The sequence below is a fragment of the Talpa occidentalis genome, unplaced genomic scaffold (assembly GCF_014898055.3).
Source record: "Talpa occidentalis isolate TD23 unplaced genomic scaffold, MPIMG_talOcc4v2.1 talOcc4.4, whole genome shotgun sequence".
Lineage (NCBI taxonomy): Eukaryota > Metazoa > Chordata > Mammalia > Eulipotyphla > Talpidae > Talpa > Talpa occidentalis.
Window position 1 is genome coordinate 98,792,620 of NW_023604295.1, and position 18,581 is coordinate 98,811,200.

The 18,581-nt window shown below is 36.4% G+C and overlaps 2 protein-coding genes across 3 annotated transcripts in view; one reads left to right on the plus strand and one right to left on the minus strand.

Annotated features, from left to right (window-relative positions):
• The window catches only part of PIK3CB (phosphatidylinositol-4,5-bisphosphate 3-kinase catalytic subunit beta), a 152,057-nt gene that overhangs the window by 124,949 nt on the left and 8,527 nt on the right, over positions 1-18,581 (plus strand). For both annotated transcript variants that reach the window (XM_037525893.2, XM_037525894.2), the window contains 5 exons: positions 111-254; positions 1,858-1,957; positions 9,909-10,087; positions 10,937-11,046; positions 12,251-12,329. In XM_037525893.2, the coding sequence (XP_037381790.1) occupies positions 111-254; positions 1,858-1,957; positions 9,909-10,087; positions 10,937-11,046; positions 12,251-12,329 (612 nt within the window). The remainder of the gene's footprint in view (positions 1-110; positions 255-1,857; positions 1,958-9,908; positions 10,088-10,936; positions 11,047-12,250; positions 12,330-18,581) is intronic.
• Positions 3,185-18,581, minus strand: part of FAIM (Fas apoptotic inhibitory molecule) — a 49,820-nt gene continuing 34,423 nt past the window's right edge. The window contains exon 5 of the mRNA XM_054700784.1: positions 3,185-3,441. Coding sequence (XP_054556759.1) covers positions 3,382-3,441 — 60 coding nt within the window. The 3' untranslated portion in view covers positions 3,185-3,381. The remainder of the gene's footprint in view (positions 3,442-18,581) is intronic.

The following is an 18,581-nucleotide window of genomic DNA, read 5'->3' on the forward strand; positions in this document are numbered from 1 at the left end:
CTAAAGAATCATTGTGTTTCAGTAAGTTAGTATTTGAAAGTTTAATAGGAAGGAATCTTTTTTCTAGCTCAGGTTATTGAGTAACTTACTTTGTCTTTTGTTTTTTCCAGTGATGAAGAACTCTCTCAGTATCTTTTACAACTGGTACAAGTTTTAAAATATGAGCCTTTTCTTGACTGTGCCCTCTCTAGATTCCTACTAGAAAGAGCACTTGCTAATCGGAGGATAGGGCAGTTCCTCTTTTGGCACCTTAGGTAAGTCTTTTATTTCAATTTGATTTCATATTGTCTTTTTGTAAATATTAAATCAACAAAATGCTGAGCACTTAGTAATAGTCAGCTGTTTTGGTTGTTTCTAAGCCATCTATAACATTCTCTCTACAAGTCTTCTCTTTTTTGGTACTCAAACTCTTAATTTTCATAATTTGGCAAAATAATTCATGTAACAAATCCATTCATATACCTCCTTGATTTTTAACCAAATCAAATAATTCATGTAATGCTATTTTTAAGCAAAGTGAATTTTATTCATATATTTGGAGTAAGAATAGACTTTCCTTTCCTTCCAAAATGTTGTGGGCAGTATTATCATAATTGCTACTACTGGACAAAGATTTTCAAGTTTTAGTATGATAACAGTGGCTTTATTTTTAGCTTCCTTATTAACTTGGTAATTTTTAGAAATTCATGAACTTTATATAGAAGTAAAATTGGGAAAGAAAACTAAATTTCTTTTGTTTCCTAGGAAAATTATTTCTCATTATTGACTCCATGAACACATTTTTTGTTCTTTTCATCTGAACTTGAGAATATTGAACTAATGATTTATCAGAATTTCCTTTTGGGGATCTAAGCTTTTTCAGGAAAATAAGTTCTATAATATGTTAATTTGGGGAGTTATATTTCTGGATCATTATTTCCTCATTATTTTCCTTTCTTATTTTTAACTTATCCTTTGTTTTCTTTATTATAAAACCTTCAGGGAATAACAAAATAAAGTATTCCTTCTTTTTTCAAATGTACACATCATTATTTAAGTGAGAAACAGTTGAATAGAGCAGCTCTCTGAGGCAGGCGTTTCTTCTCACAAACCTTTTCCCTTTGCAAAGCAGCAGGGGAAGCTCCTTGCCAGCCTGTGTCTATGCAGGTGTCTCTCTTTTCCTTTTTCTAACAAACCTGTCCTTTTAAAATGCCAAAAGAAAAGTGTAGAAGCAAGGGGTTAGTGAATTGTGTGAAGCCAGTCAGATATCTCTGTTTCGTTTTAATTGTCTGCAAATTGGTACTATTACTTTTTTTTTTAATTTTTAAAAAAGATTTATTTATTTTTTATACATACGAGCACTGGGTACAGTCAGAAGCGCGGGAGGGTGAGAGAATTCACCAGAGCCAGAGAGGGTCGCAGGGCAGGCAGAAGGACCTAAGTACACTGCTGAGGGGAGCAGCGGGTGGCAGGAGAGGCCTGCGTGCCAGGTGGGACCCTCCTCTGGTGGCCGGGGAGCAGCCGGGGATCGAACCGGCGCTGCAGAGGCCATGGTCAGCTTCGCAACCCAGCGCTCAACCGCTGCGCCAGCGGGGAGGCCCCTATACTACTATTACTTTTCTTTAAAAGCAAATATCATGAGCTTTCTTTGAATAAAGAATTAAGTAAATATAAAATCTTGTTACTTTTTGAACTCTGGTATTTAAAGAATTGAGATGTTGCCCATTCCACTGGTAATTGTATATAAGGTTATATGTTATTTCATTAGTATCCTAAGTCTCTTTCATAATGAAAAGTAAATATTTGTACCTGAAGTATTTGTCTTATATCTGAAGTACTTGATAAACAAACCACCTTAATATCATTCATGTTGTGCAGGTCAGAAGTGCACATTCCTGCTGTCTCAGTACAATTTGGTGTCATCCTTGAAGCATACTGCCGGGGAAGTGTCGGGCACATGAAAGTGCTTTCCAAGCAGGTATCAGCTTCTGTTAATCTTCATGTTCAGTTTGCCACTTGGTATCTAATAAATTGTATCTTATGCCATTTCTTTCATTATATTATTTCATAGAGGTTTCATAACTGAACCTGATTAAAATATTGTTATTCAAAATTTAAATTAAGAAATGAAGTTTCAGGCCTCCCCGGTGGCACAGTGGGTTGAGCGCAGCACTGTGAAGCTGTCCGCAGCCTCCGCAGCGCCGGTTCGATTCCCAGCCAGCCAGGGAGAATCCCATATGGTGAGGCAGACCTCTCCTGTCTCGCTCACTGCTCCCCTCAGCAGTGCTTTTGGTCCGCATGCCTATTCTTTTCCCCGCTGTGTCTCTGGTGGATCCTCTCACCCTCCCACGAATCTGGCCTGTAATCCAGCTCTTGTATGAATAAAAAATAATTCTTTTAAAAAAAATGAAGTTTCAACAAACTTAGAATATTAATTGACTGCTATCTGAAAAATTAGGATTCCTCATAGTATCTATTAATACCATGCCTTAAATTTCAATAGGAAATATCTAAGGCATATTTAACAGTTACTAAATTTTTACATCCATTATTTTCATATCCCTGAGTACTCTTTCCAATTCACATAGTATTTATGATTCATATAGTCTGCCATTTCTTTTATACTTGAGATATTGTGACATCTAAGTCCATAGTGTTATAACTTCTAGAGTTAAGAATGCTTAAGCTACTTTTTCAAGCTCTTGGTACATGCCTGAAATTGTGATATTCTCACACAGTCCCTCATTTTTCTAGGCCCTTATTTTCTAATAATTGCAGATGATGAGATATTAGTGATATTAATAGGTCAGATATTAAATATTTACTATAATCCAGGAACCATATTGTTTAAATGTGTTATTTTGTTCTCTTAATAATGTGCCACAATAGTTGCCACAATACTGTCCATCCATATTTGACAAGGGGAAATACTGAGGGGAAAAATGAGACCCATATATATTATATAACTTGCCTAAAAGCCCACATTATTAATTAACAGAAATAAGTTTCAAACTTAGGTTTGTCTAGCTATAAAGCTAAAGTTCTTATATTCCTGGAGGTTTTCAAACCTCTTTAGGAACACAACTCTGTCCTTTTTATATCAACAACACTTAAAAATAGATTAAATGTACAAAATAGACAACAATGCCATTTTATCAGTATAAGGTTTTTTTTTTTTTTTTTTTTAAATATTTATGTATACAAGAACCAGGGTACAGGCCAGAGGTGTGTGTTGTGGGGGGTGAGAGGATTCACCAGAGACAGAGTGGGGAACAGAACAGGCAGATCTACTGAAATACACTGCTGAGGGGAGCAGCAGGAAAGTCAGGAGAGGTCTGCTGCACCATGTAGGTAGCTCGCTGGCTGGGGATCTAACTCATGCTGCAGTGGCTGCGGACAGCTTCACAGGTTGCGTCCTAACCCGTTGCACCACCAGGGAGGCCCATAAAGGTGTTTTTGAAGCTAAAAATAAAACAAGCCAGTTAAAAGAACCATGAAGCTGTTTTATTGAACACAGAATTTCATAATGGGTGGTTTTGAATGATAGTTGTAATCTTAGTATCCAGTTATTTCTATAAATTGTTTTGGAGAAAATCCTGATTTATACAGCCAAGTAATTGCAAGTAGTAATGGTTTTAAAATCGCTTGCTTAGAAATGAGAAGCATAACCATAGTCAGCCTTGATTTGTTGGTGGGTCCTTGGTTCCCTAATGGATGAGATAAGAGCATTTCTACCACCGAAATAAAGCAATCCTGTATTCCAGCTTCTTACGGTTGGAGACCTTCATTGACAGATAGCAACAAATGCTCTTGTTGTCTAGCAGTAATTTTTATTGAATTGAGTAGTATCTAACCTAACAGGAGGAGATTTACTTAATGATTTTATATACATTACTCAGAACCAATTATATGTCAGAGTTTGTATTAGGTATTGGTACTATGAAGTCAAATTAACCATGTTGCTAATAATTAAGGACTTTATGTTTTGTAGAGTAGGTGTGCAAATCATTGATTGTTATAATAGAACTGTTGTTATGGAAGTACAAACCTAGCTTAGACTGCATAACCTAGCTGTTAAGGAAGAGTTCATAGTAGCTAGGTAGAGAATATATTAGTTGTTTTCAAAGAGGTTTCATAACTGAACCTAATTAAAATATTGTTAATCAGGACCAATGAGAGAGAGAGAGAGAGAGATTGAGATTTGAAAGAGGGAGAGAGAGGAATGGAGAAACTGGGGGAGGTTATAGTTCTTATATAGCCGAGAGTCCCAAAATCTGTAATCAAGCAAGCTGGAAATCCAGGAGAAATGATCATATAGTTCCACTTTGAGTCTGAAGGCCTGAGAACCTCGAGAGCCAACAGTGTGTAAATTCTAGTCAATAAGCAGACAGGCTTGACATGCAGGAAAGCCAATGTTTCAATTCAAGTCCAAAGGCAGGAAAAGACCAATGTCCTAGTTCAATGCATTCAGGCAGGTTGAATTCCTCCTTATTCATTGAGGGTCTGCCTTTTGTTTTGTTCAATACTGCAGATGTTTAGATGAAATCCACCCACACTAGGAAGGGAAATCTGTTTACTGAGTCTACTGATTAAAAAGTTAATCTCAGACAAAAACACCCTCACATACACACCTAGAATAATGTTAGACCAAACATCTGGGTACTCCCAATTGTCCAGTGGAAATGATAGATAAAACTTACCATCACAACTCAGTGTGGCACCCATACACATACTTAATCTCCCAAATAAAATTTCTACCTCACATGATACAACTCCACTGAGTACAACAGAAAATGTACTGACTTCTTTCCCAGAAGAGGAGGTAATATCCTGAATGGTATTTACTCTTCTTGATATCCTGAAATGAAGTGCTATGATATAAAATTAACACTTAAATACTGTGGTATAAAGTCAACACACCTTATGTTATATGGTAAGGGAATAAGAACAAAGGGAGAAAAAAAGATATTTAATATGTATCTATATAATGTTTATAATGCACACATTATAACAAAATAAGAAGAAACACTCAGGAACAATTACAGTCCTCGTGTATGTAACCTGCATATAGTCGTAAATGATATTTCCAACCCATTTTGTGTTCCCTTTGCCTTTTGCAAGCACCTTAGTTAGTTGTTGTTCTTTTTTAAAAATTTTTTAAATTTTGTATGTTTTTTACATCATTTTTCATTTTTGCACAATTCCCACAACCCTTGTTTTCATCCTATATCCTCCCCGCTCCCGCCCCCCACCCGTAGTGTGTCTCTGGTTTATAGTTGTAGTTCTTTACCTGCTAGGATAATCCAAACTTTCATTCTTCAAGTGTCTGGGCCATTTATTAGTAGTCCTACCTGAATTAATGGAATTTTCTGTTGATCATTTAATCACGGACATGGTAATAAGATGCCCTAAACGACCTTCTGTGTATAGTCTTCCTTAACTCTATTATAGAGTAGTAGCTTAATTTCCCCTTATTAGTCAGGATCAGTCATTCCAGCTAGCACCATTCTTCTTTGTCTTTTGATCTGGCAGCATGAGACGTTCAAAGTGACTCATGAGCAGTCTTAAGCTCCAGTCAATGGAATCTTTGTTATTCTCCCATTGGAACCATCCCACCATCTGTAACTAAGACCTCTATACTAGCAGAGCATAAGGACAGAGGAACAGGAAGCAATCTTTTTGCTAGTGAGTCACTAGGGATAATAGTGAGTGGTTACCATTTCTGTTTCCACCCCTTGATTTCTGGACCTATGAATCCTCCCATAAGAATCAGTATCACATCATGTGTTGGTGCAGAGGCAGAACTTACACAGCCTTATAGAGAACATTGTTCCAACCCTGCAAGGTATTGCCACTTAGCTGGCATTGTAACCAGTGAATTCCTTGAGTGTGAACCCACTGGCACACTTCATTTGCTATGAAGTAAATTCCTGGATCAGAAGCAATGCTCTCTGGAATACCCTGACAGTGAATAAGGTTTTCTATAAGTCTACAGATGGTAGTTTTAACAGAAACATTGCTTGCAAAGGCAGGCAAATCAATATCCTGAGTAAGTATCTATTCCAGTGTAAACAAAATACTACCCCTTCCAAAATAGAAGCAGTCCATTGTAATCAACTTGTCACTAGAAACCCAGCTGACCACTCAGGATAAATGGTATCACACTGGCCACTCACTGTTGATTTCTGCTGCTGGCACATTAGGCAGTCAACAGTGGTCATACATAGCCACATGGGCTTTGATGAATGGAAAGCTTCCAGTGTTTGTCAGATTTATTTCCCATCTTCCCCCCTCCACACACACACACACACACACACTATTTTTATTTATTTTTTAAATTTTTGTTCTTTTTTTTTTAATAGAGGCATGTTTTATTTGTTTGTTTGTTTTGTTTATACATGCACCGGGTACAGTTAGAAGCGCGGGAGGGTGAGAGAATTCACCAGAGCCAGAGCGGGGAGCATAGCAGGCAGAAGGACCGAAGTACACTGCTGAGGAGAGCAGCGGGTGGCAGGAGAGGTCTGCGCGCCATGTGGGACCCTCCTCCGGTGGCCGGGGAGCAGCCGGGGATCGAACCGGCGCCGCAGAGGCCGCGGGCAGCTTCGCAACCCAGCGCTCAACCGCTGCGCCACCGGGGAGGCCCCACACACTATTTTTAAAATCTAGAGTAGTTGCTCGTTCTTATTAGATTCACTCAACATAATGTTATCATTGTAATGGACCAGAGTGATACCTTGTTGAAGGAAAAGTCAGTGAAAATTCTCCCAAACTAAATTATGACATAGGCTTTGGAAAGTTGGTACATTCCTGAGTAGAGATAGTGTATTGTTGGCATTGCCAACTTAAAGTAAACTGCTTATGATGGTCTTTATTGACAGGTATGAGGATTGGGGAGGGAGGGAACATTTGTCACATCAATAGCTACATACCAGGCACCAGGGCATGTGTACCTTTGTTCAAGCACATCTTTTCTTCTTCTTTTTTTTTTTTTAAAGATTTATTTATTTATGCATACAAGAGCTGGGGTACAGGCCAGAGATGCGGGGGGTAAGAGGATCCATCAGAGACAGAATGGGGAGCAGAATGGGGAGCAGTCTGTCCCACATGGCAGACTGACTGAAATACACTGCTGAGGGGAGCAGCGAGATAGGAGAGGTCTGCTGCGCCATGTGGGTTGCTCCCTGGCTGGCTGGGGATTGAACTCGTGCTGCAGAGGCTTTGGATTGCTTCACAGTGCAGTACTTAACCCCTTGCACCACAAGGGAGGCCTTGTTCAAGCACATCCTGAACAACCACATATGGTGAACCACTTGGTTATTGTTATATAATAACAATAATCCACTGTGATTTCCCGAGAGTTGTCATCTTCTACATAAATAGTAACCCCTAAAAGGCCTGATTATTTCCTTTTCTGTAGTGTGCAATTACCTGTAAAAAGATGTAGGTCCTGGGCCTCCCTGGTGGCTAGGTGTATGAGTGTATGTCAGAGAAATGAAGGTTTATTGCTTAGTTGTTTATTCCTGTCATAGTATAAACATCATACCATAAGTTTTTTATGACAAGCAACTTTTAGCAGGGTGGTACTTCATCTACCTATCAGCATATTTAATACACTTCTGAAATTTTCTCTAGTATTAAAAATTCTCTCCTGGGATTTACTTCTTGGTACATTAGTTTTTCTTCTTAGCAAGGTTTCCCCTACCTCTAGCTCTCATTTGAAGGCCATTTGTTTCCTTATTCTTACCCACTTTTTCCTATACCTGTCTGGTGTCTCACTCTGTTTTTATGTCAGATCCCTGCACTAATTAATTGTTCCACTATACTTTTATAGCTTATTTGTATTTCCAAGGGAATTCCCATAGGTTTTCTTTTTTTTTTTTTTTTTTTTTTTTTATAGAGGCATGCTTTATTTATTTGTTTGCTGGTTTGTTTGTTTGTTTTGTTTATACATGCACTGGGTACAGTCAGAAGCGCGGGAGGGCGAGAGAATTCACCAGAGCCAGAGCGGGGAGCAGAGCAGGCAGAAGGACCGAAGTACACTGCTGAGGGGAGCAGCGGGCGGCAGGAGAGGTCTGCGCGCCATGTGGGACCCTCCTCTGGTGGCCGGGAGCAGCCGGGGATCGAACCGGCGCCGCAGAGGCCGCGCGCAGCTTCGCAACCCAGCGCTCAACCGCTGCGCCACCGGGAGGCCCTCCCATAGGTTTTCATAGATTATTTTACTGTTCTATTTTAATTTTATTCATTTGTGTTTAAACAACTTTATCTCATCCCTCCCTTTTTGAAAGCCCATTTATGATGGTAATAGTTAACATTCATTCACCTGTTATTATGAATTATTAAGCAATTATTATCATAATTCTTTATAATAACATAAGGTATATATCTATTAATTCCCTTAATCTTATAGACCTCTTAAATATATCTCATACCTATCAGTGCCTCTTGTGTTCATGGCTACCATCCTAGTCAGATCCATCATCCTCCTTACCAGACTTTTCTTTATTACTCTCCTAATTATGCCATTTGTTTCCATTTTTGTCCCTTCTCCCCACATTCTCTACACAGCATATAAAGTGAAAGTTTACAAAATGTAGATGAATTATGTCATCTCTCTCCTTCTCCCCTTTTTATCTCTGCATGGAGAATAAAATCCAAACACATGACAGATGTATGATCACATTATTCTTACTATTTTTCTTGACTGATGAATAGCAAGGGAATGTGGTACCCTTTATATGGCAGTTTCCTGTTATCACTGTAAACCTATAAAAAGTCAAAGTGTTGAAACACAAACAAGTATTTGACTTATGTCCATGGGGATATTCAGAACATTGTTCAGGGAATTGGATATCAACACAATTAGTAATGGGGTATGAAAATTTGCAACTGTATAAACAAGGAAGAACTTCAAATTTGAAATATTTCAGTAAGTTTCTGTTTGGCTAGCCCAGTTTTCAGCTAGTTCCCTTTTCACCAGTGTTTGTATAGCTCCTAAAATTGTTGAGAAGTGGAGTGTCTGTGGTTTCGACAGATGGCTAACTTGGCAGAACTCAGCCATCTTAATTTTATCATTAAACTGCATAGAACCTTTCCAGTTTCCTGTGAGCATGCCTTCAGTCTGTCTGTAGAAAGTGCATGCCTGAATTCACCTCCCTATGGGGTCTTTAGTGGTTTCTTTGCTTAGATTCAGAGTTCAAAAATGAAAACATGGTGTAAAATAAATACAAGCGATGGTGTTCTAATGTTTGTTGCATACATATTTTATATACTTATTATATACAACTTACATATTGAGAGAAATATTCTGTTTTTATCATTTGTTTCCAGAATGAATATTCCCTTTTGATTTATGGTTGGCTGAGACTGGGTCTGTCTTATGGAATTTTACATAATATGACATGGAAAGACTCAATTATTATTAATAAAGTTGATTTTTTAAACACAGTAGTTTAAAATCATTCTTGAATCACTGTGCTACTAGCATAAGTTTTTTATAAGGAGTGATGACAATAAGTAGGTATAATGGTTGAATGTCATGAACCCCAGGATTTGTTGTACATAGATTTACTCCTTGTATTATGGAGATGGCCAAATGGAGTGTTTTAGATTTGTTGTATTTCAATTTCAATTACTCATTGAACTGCAGAGTTTTGAGTATTGTTTCTTATCTTCTTCATTTAAGAAAAGGGTTAATGTTTGAAAATGGAGCTTTAAGTAACAGATTATAAAAATAATTTTATGTTGTATCTTATGTTGTATCTTATGTTTGTCATAAGCCAAAACAGTGTTCTTTAGTTGGTTGTCATGTGTTTACAGGAAATGAGAGGGTTGGGGAGGGAATGATTACTGATTAAAGGGATCACCAAGTGTTATTGTACTTTATTTTAACCACAAATGAATTTTGGTGGTGGGGGAAACTTATTTTTCAGGTTGAAGCACTCAATAAATTAAAAACTTTAAATAGTTTAATCAAACTCAATGCAATGAAGCTAAACAGAGCCAAAGGGAAAGAGGCCATGCACACTTGTTTAAAACAGAATGCTTATCGGGAAGCCCTCTCAGACCTGCAGTCGCCTTTGAACCCATGTGTCATCCTCTCAGAACTCTAGTAAGTAACTATCTACTGAACTCCGTGAACCTCCCATTAATATAGCAATGCAGAAAATATTTCCATGTGAGTACCTTGGAAGAGCAGTAGGATGCTCCCAGTAAAGGGTATAAAGAAGGAATTTCTCAAAGTCCTCACAGGTTATTGTGTTTAATAGCATGTATGCCTACCAACTAAATTTACCTGTTGGTTTGGTGAAAGTTATTACAATGTAATGTCCTTTCAGTTGTATGTAATAAATTTGTTTTCTGTCTTATTTGTTTCTAAGTTTGAAATCCTATGTACGCAGAATATTGGCAGCAATAATAATTTACTAATTAATGTTTCGATTTCAAAGTGAGATCTTGAATTTGGAAAGTTATTTCTTTTTCATTCTTATAAAAGTAATATGTGTTCAGTATATCAGTATTCAAAGTTGATTACTCTTTAAGAATCAAGTATAGATGTAAAATATATATAAATAAATAAATTTTAAAAAAAAGAATAAAGAATTAAAAAAGGAAATCAAGTATAAACTCAATTGTAATTTTAATCCAGTGATATGTTCTGAGTTTTATTGACTATATAAAAATAAAAGTTAAAGAAGAATAGAGAAGGAGTGATTTCAAGTGTAGGAAGTGAGAAGGGCAAATTGGGTTTTCAGTTCAGTCCATCTGGCATCACTACATGCCAACTAATGCTGTCATCCCAGTTGCTTTTCTACCAAGTGAAAATGTTGTAACTCTGACTTCTGCAGATCTGAATGGAAGAGGTGAGGGATTTTTCCAAACTTAGTGTATCCTGGGAAAATCATGATGTTACCGTATCTTTAAATTGAAGTGGACTGATTTTCTCCTTGTTTGATTTCAGTGTTGAAAAATGTAAATACATGGATTCCAAAATGAAGCCTTTGTGGCTCGTGTACAATAACAAGGTGTTTGGTGAGGATTCAGTTGGAGTTATTTTTAAAAATGGTGATGGTATGTACAAGGCTTTTACATAGCCAAATTCCTTAGTAATTTTTATTTGTTCTCAGTTTGCTTTATCAGAAAAGTGAAGTATAAATGTGTAAGACGTAGCAGTCAGGAAGAAGCTATTAGTGGTCATAGGGTAAAATTGGGCGTGTCCTAAATCACTTTTCCTCCTTTTGGAAAATTATTTCTGTATTTACTAAGTACATTGTTTAAGTAAACCTTACCCTTTTTCCTACAGATTACAGAGACTGTCTGCTTATTTGGGGAAGAATTTGTGAAATATAGGAAAATATTTTCAATAATGTATTCATATGTCCTATTTCATTGATAGCAATTTTGATGTTTCTGCTATATTTTAAATTATTCATTTATATTTTAATTAAAATAAATCTTACTGACTTATAGACCCAGTACTTGATGAAAGAAATGCCTGTGAAGTAATCACACTAACTAGAAAAGTCATGACTGCCACTATTTATTTGTTTGCTATTGCAAGTCTTACAAGGTTCATTGAACTTTAGGTTCTTCGTGTCCATGAGGATTATAGCATCTTTGTGTTGGGGTTGTTGAAAAGTAATTAAGATACTTAAGTAAATGTGTATAAAATATGTGCTTACAGTTAGTTAAGAAAGAACTTGTAGTGTTTTTGCTAGATTTTTAACCCCACTTGACTATATGAATATCATTATGTGGAAATGGGTGCTTCCCATAACCTGTTACCTAAATGTTACCCTTAAAACATGATTATAAATACAACCAAGTGTTACAGTTTTGTGAAAATTCATCATGCAGTTACTAACATGATTCTTAAGAATATTGTTTTAGTGTGTCCCTTGAAACAAACAAGAAGGGAAAATTTAGTGGTGTGAATTGTATGGATGGTAAATAAGCATACTTTGTGCCATGCAATGCAGTATTGTATGTATTATCTTGTTCTTCACAAGTAGTAAAGGAGCTTATATTATTAAAATTATATTATTAAAATAACTTTTTAATTTTTTATTATTTTTTTTTACATCATTATTCATTTTTTAAAAATATTTGCTTTCCCCCCTTTTAAATTTCTTAAGTAGTGTTACAGGGACATGTTAACAAACCAAACATTTGTCAGTAGTTTCAGTTAATTATGACTGAATTAGCTAATTTTGAATTAACATTATTAGGCATAAAGTTGAAAGCATTTATAATAAAGCACTTTTATCCCCCTTAGATTTACGACAGGATATGTTAACACTCCAAATGCTGCGCCTAATGGATTTACTCTGGAAAGAAGCTGGTCTGGATCTTCGGTGAGATTTCTACCGAATTTTTCTCTCATGTGATCTTTAACTCATGATTCCTTTCCTCTTATTATTTACTGTTATTTGTTGTTCATAATACTTACAAAGCACTTTACTATTTATAGTGTATGCTCAAATACATTATCTTATTTCAATCTCAGTAGGTATAAAACTATACATATGTCTGAGATTCCAGAAAGAATGAATAGGTTTGTAGGTTTGGACTTCGGCACAGCAGACCTCTCCTGACTCTTCCGCTGCTCCCCTCAGCAGTATATTTCAGTCAATCTGCCTATTCTGTTCCCCACTCTGTCTCTGGTGAATCCTCTCACCGCCCCCCCCCCCACACACCTCTGGCCTGTACCCCAGTTCTTGTATGCATAAATAAATAATAAATCTTTTAAAAAAAGAATTTTACAGTTCATTAAGGTTTTCAAAATTATTGTCATAGTTTTTTTTTTTTTAATAACATCCTCTTGTAAAATTTAAAAATTTCTGCCTTGTTCAAATCTTTTATCCTTTTGCATGTCTAAAATTGTTTCATATGTGTTTTTTTCACCCTTCTCTGTCTTGTTAGAGTTTTGTTGAAAAGACGATTCTTTCTTCAATGAATTTCTTGGCACAGTCAAACATCACTTGACTGTAAATGTGAGGGTTTTTCCTGGACTGCATTGATCTACATGTCTGTTTATGCATAGTCTTGATTATTATGGCTTTGTAAATTTTGTTTTCTGAAGAATAGTTTTAGTTTGGTTTTTTTGAAGAATAGTTTTACTGGATATTGAATTCTCAGTTGATGATCTTCCAACACTTTGAATATGTTCTTTACACATGATTCTCTTTATTAGTTCTTTGAACATACTTAAAATAGATATTTAAAGATTTTTGCTTATTAAGTTCAACATTTGGGCTTTCTTAGGAATACCTTTCTTAGGAATACCTTTCACCTTTCAGTGTGCTTTTTTTCTTGTGGATTTGCCATATTGTCTGAGTTTTAAAAAATATCTCATATTTTTCTCTTAAACTGATCACTTTGTAATTTGACAACTTTGAAAATGAGATAGTCCTGCTTGCTAAGGATATTTTGTTGTTGCTCTTTGTTGTTTATTAACTTTTCTCACTAATTATGTTAGAATAATCTTCAGTTCTTTTAATTTTTTGTCATGTGTGGTCACTGGCTAGTTTACTGGCCAGCTAATGATTGAACTTAGATTTTTTTAAATGCCTGGAAACCACGTGTCTTCCATTCTTTACTAGGGGACTTTGTGTGCATGTTGAGGCTTGCCTTCAGCAGTCAGTCAGGAAATTCAGAATAATGACTTAACCCTAACTTGTGTAATGCCTCGAAGTTCACAAGAAAAGAGAAGCCATTTGAGTTCTTTCCTGCGCCTGTGCACAACTCTGGGCATGCATAATACTCTATCCATGCACATGGTCTTTTAGAGAATTTTTCTCTGTTCCCTGTGGACATCTAACTCCCAAGCTTATATTAAGCTTTTTGGTCAGTGTATTGTTTGTATCAGCTGTTATTTACCCCTTAGATAACTGCATTGTTAAACAGTTGGCTCTGGTTACTTTTGAGAAACTCTCCCAGGAAATAGGCAAATTATGCTAGAAGAGGTCTGAGTCCAGTCAAAGAAACACTTCATTGTGACTGAAGTCTTACTGGGATCCATCAGAGCATTCAAAACACGATAATTCTATAGAAAATATCCTTTGTACTAGCTTCACCCTCATATTTACGGTATACACTGTGATTGTATACGGTTAGGTCTGTCATTCTAAACCTATTATTTCTATTATCTTACCAGTCTAAAGTGAGAAAGCAATTGTGGTAAGACATGTCCAGTAACTTGGTTTATCGAAGTGTTCCTATGCCCAAAATATATAATTTTCCACTAATTTCTTTTTGATGACTTTTTTTTTTAAAGGAAACATTCTCAGTCTTATATCCTTCCCAAGTAAATTATTCTAGTATTGTTAAGGTAGAAAGGCTATGGGTTTAGTTCCTTTTGTGGGATTTGTAGATGTGATTTGAATAAAGAAGAGAGATTATTATACAGACCATCTAAAAAGGACCCTTTGAACACTGTAAACACAGGGTTTTACTTTTAAGTTAGGAGGAATTTCTAGTACAGCTGTGTAAAATTAGAATTTGTGTTTTTGACTATGTAGTTATTTGGTTAGCCACTTATAAGAAATTCTTCAAAGATAGGAGGAATGGGTGACTTGTAAGAAGGGTCTGGGCTGCCCTTTTGTGGGGAGGGTGTGGTAAATAAAGTTTTATTGACATTTATCCATCATCCATTTGTTTAGATGTTGTTTATGACTGCTTTTATGTTGTAACTGCAGAGTTATTAGTGACCTAATAGTTTACAGTGCCTGAAATACTCATTATTATATAACTTCTTCCAGCAAAAGTTTACTGACTCTTTCTATAAAGTAAAACCCACCAGAAATATTTTCACTTGATTTTATACCACAAAAGTGGGGGTAACTTTTCAAACTTAGGCTAGTCTTTCATGGTCCTTTCCAGGATTTATCAGTTTAACAGTGGCCTCCTTTGATAAGCATAAATTCAGGCTATATGATGAGTTTTGTTAATGTTAGGAAAGGTTGAGCTAAAGACTTTGTCCTTAATTCCATTAACCTTATTGAAAACCCCAATCAAATGCTATTCTTTTTTTGATTTTACCCATCCTATTCAAATGTAAAGTATACTCAACATCAAATGAAGTTCATTGTGACCTCAGACAAAAAGGAGGCTGAGGCCGCCACATGTGGGAGTGCTAGAAATAAACCGGGTGTCTGTCTGATGGGAACCATTATGTGTCTAAGAAGAAAAAGGAACTTGTCTGTCCAGTGAGATCTTTGCTGGCTTTTGTACTCTGACCCCATGTTTAAAAAAATATGTAGGACTTTCATTCTTTTGAGTTCATTTTCAAACTAATATTTTTTCACCTTAAAAAAATTCTTTCTATAAATACAGATGCTCCAGCATTCTTACTGTGTTTGTTTTTCTTTTGACCAGCTGTTCAGGTTAAACTAGGTCACGTTGCACACACTCTTTTAAGTACACTCTAAAATATTCAGGTACCTTCTACACATTACAACTTCAATCAGGATATTTTTAGTACTGTAACAGTGCCATGTGATTAGCAAGAATGAAAGTATATATTTTCCATTTTCATTTTTATCTGTCTCCTAATATACTTTAGATATCTCTCATTCCAAATTAGAAGCCATCAGTATTTTACAACTCTGACCTCCTTTGGTTGACAAATAATAGGCAATTGGCTTTTGCTGTCAGTTAGAGCAGTTTCTACATGATAGATTTGTCAGTCTCCTTCTCTTTTCCCCCAACTCTGCATACAGGTGACTTTGGTTTTTGCACTGTTGTCTTCATTGTGACTTTACATTAAGGGAATCCTCCCCCCTTTTAAGAGTGCTCCACAGCAGTTCTTTAATGACACCAATATCAGTAGTTTCAGAAGGATAAAGAAGAAGATGGAAGTAATGTAAACATTAAGAAAAGGAGTCGTTCTTTCCTCTTGAAGGCTATGGCACAACTCAGACTTGAGTCGATGTGTCAAGAGTCAAGACCATTTAAAACTTTTTTCTACATACCCATTCAGAGAAAGGGTATGGAGCTGCCATCCCCAGTCCTATAGAATTTACTTCATTTTCAGTCTTGATTTAGTGGAAAGGTAACAAATTGATCTTTGGATTAGAAATGTGAGAAAAGAAGGTAAGCATTACCAATTGTTATATTGACCTTTATAAGAAATGTAGAAGTGTATGAAAGGGTGCCCACTGCCTGTGCAAGAGGATCTGGGCTCCATCTATTTGTCCCCAGCTTGACTTCTGCCAAACTGTCTTTTTGACAAGGATGTTTTTTCCTTCCCATTGTAAGCACTTCATCTTCAAGACACTGAATGCTTTTATCCTTGCCTGCTTTTGAAGAGGAAGTTGTTGAACTTTTGTCCAGTTTGATTGCAAGTGGAGTAGGAGGAGATGCAGGAAAGTGAGCCAAAGTGTACTCTAGCATGTGTTCTGTCACGATAAGGAGAGGGATATTTTTATGCTCCCTAGCTACCTTTCTTAGTGACTAGTAATTTTTTTTAAAAGGGAAGTAATAATGAAAATGTAAAGCAATCACTCGGCATTCCAGTCTACCAGCATATAGTTTGATAATTCTCCCAACCTTATTTTTCTAGATCTAAGAAAGTGCTTAGATGGATGTAAAATAATTGAATTGTTTGTTGGAAAGAATGTTAGGTACTATTTGATAAAACTTTCCTCTTTTATCTGATTGTTTCATAACACTCATACATTCTCCCTAGAGTCACACACACACCTTCCCTCTCCTTTATCATAAAGTCTTGGCATGTGGGGGTCTTAATGATCTTTATAACACTGTTTCTCCTTCCCACCTTGCTTTTATGTTCTCTCTTGCACTCTCTTCCAGCTCTGCTATTATTCCTACTCTTGGAGATCTTTCTTGAGTCTTGACTTTCTCCCCTGGATCACTATGCATGTGCCTATTTGTGCATTGTCTGTTTAATGAAAGTAGAAATTGGTTTTTTGCACACCTCTTTGTCACCATCAGCTAATATCATTTCTGTCACATAGCTGCGTCCAAACATTTATTGAAACTATGAATTTCATTTGTTATGTTTTCTTTTGTCACCTAACACCACATTTTTTCATTTGATCTTTTCCAAGGTTTCTCATTCCATTATGGAATTGCTCTAATGACAATACTCAACCTTTAGATAACTGAAGAATATGTTTACATCGATGAAAAATGGATATTAACATATAAACTTATGCTTTAAGAAATGTTTATATCCTGAATAAATAAGCAAAAAAATTAAATAGCTAACTCACAAAAGAAATTCTTACAGCAGCTAAAAGAAATCTAAGGAAATTCTTATTTTTACTAGGGATTATAGAAATGCAAATCAAAGCAAAATGTTGCCTGTTTATACTTGGCAAAAATTATTTTGCATAATAAGCAACCTTAGAGACCTGTTAACATAGTGACTGTGGAGTTTAAAAAGAATATTTTGGAGTGACACGGGCCTAGTTTTGAATCTTGGACCTTTCACTTATTTGATTGTGTGACCTTTTGCAAATTGTTGTCATTCCTCATTTATAAAGTTAGGAACCTAATGTATAAGAATTTTGTTGTTAAATTTGACCATTTAAAAAGATCTACTGAGGGCCTCCCCCGGTGGCGCAGTGGTTGAGCGCTGGGTTGCGAAGCTGCCTGCAGCCTCTGCGGCGCTGGTTCGATCCCCGGCTGCTCCCCGGCCACCGGGCAGGGTCCCACATGGCGTGCAGACCTCTCCTGCCGCCCGCTGCTCCCCTCAGCGGTGTACTTCGGTCCTTCTGCCTGCTCTGCTCCCTGCTCTGGCTCTGGTGAATTCTCTCACCCTCTCGCGCTTCTGACTGTACCCAGTGCATGTATAAACAAAAAACAAACAAATAAATAAATAAAACATGCCTCTATTAAAAATAAAATAAAATAAAATAAAAAAATAAAAAGATCTACTGAGTACCTGCTTTATACCAGACACATTCTCAGGCACTGAGGATATATAGCAGTAAATAAAACATCCTTGCCTGAACTTCATCTTAATTGTGGAGACAGACAATAAATGAAATAATTAAATGTATAGAATATTAGGTAGTATTGAGAGTTGTAGAGAAAAATAAAGCAGGGAAGAGATAGCAAATACTGTATCATAAATAGTGTTACAATTTTAAATAGGATGATCTGGGAATTTCTCACTGAGATGGTGATATTTCAAAGAGGTAAATAAGCCAGATGGATATCTTTGAGGAAGAATATTTTCCAATAGCGTGTAGAAAAAATAACATGAATAAAGGAATTAGACAATATTGTGTCTAATATGTTTGAGGAGTAGCAAGGAAGCCAGTATAGTAGGAACATAGGGAACAAGGGGAGGATTCTAGGAAAGGTGAAAGGGGCCATACTGAAAACCTTATGAGGCGCGTCAAGCAAACTGGCTATACTGTAAGGTGGGAAGCCAGTGTAAAAATGTCAACAAGGAAGTAACATTTTTTTTTTTAAATATTCTTTTTTTTTTTTTTAAAGATTTATTTATTAATTTATACAAGCACTGGGTACAGTCAGAAGCGCGGGAGGGTGAGAGAATTCACCAGAGCCAGAGCGGGGAGCAGAGCAGGCAGAAGGACCGAAGTATACTGTTGAGGGGAGCAGCGGGCGGCAGG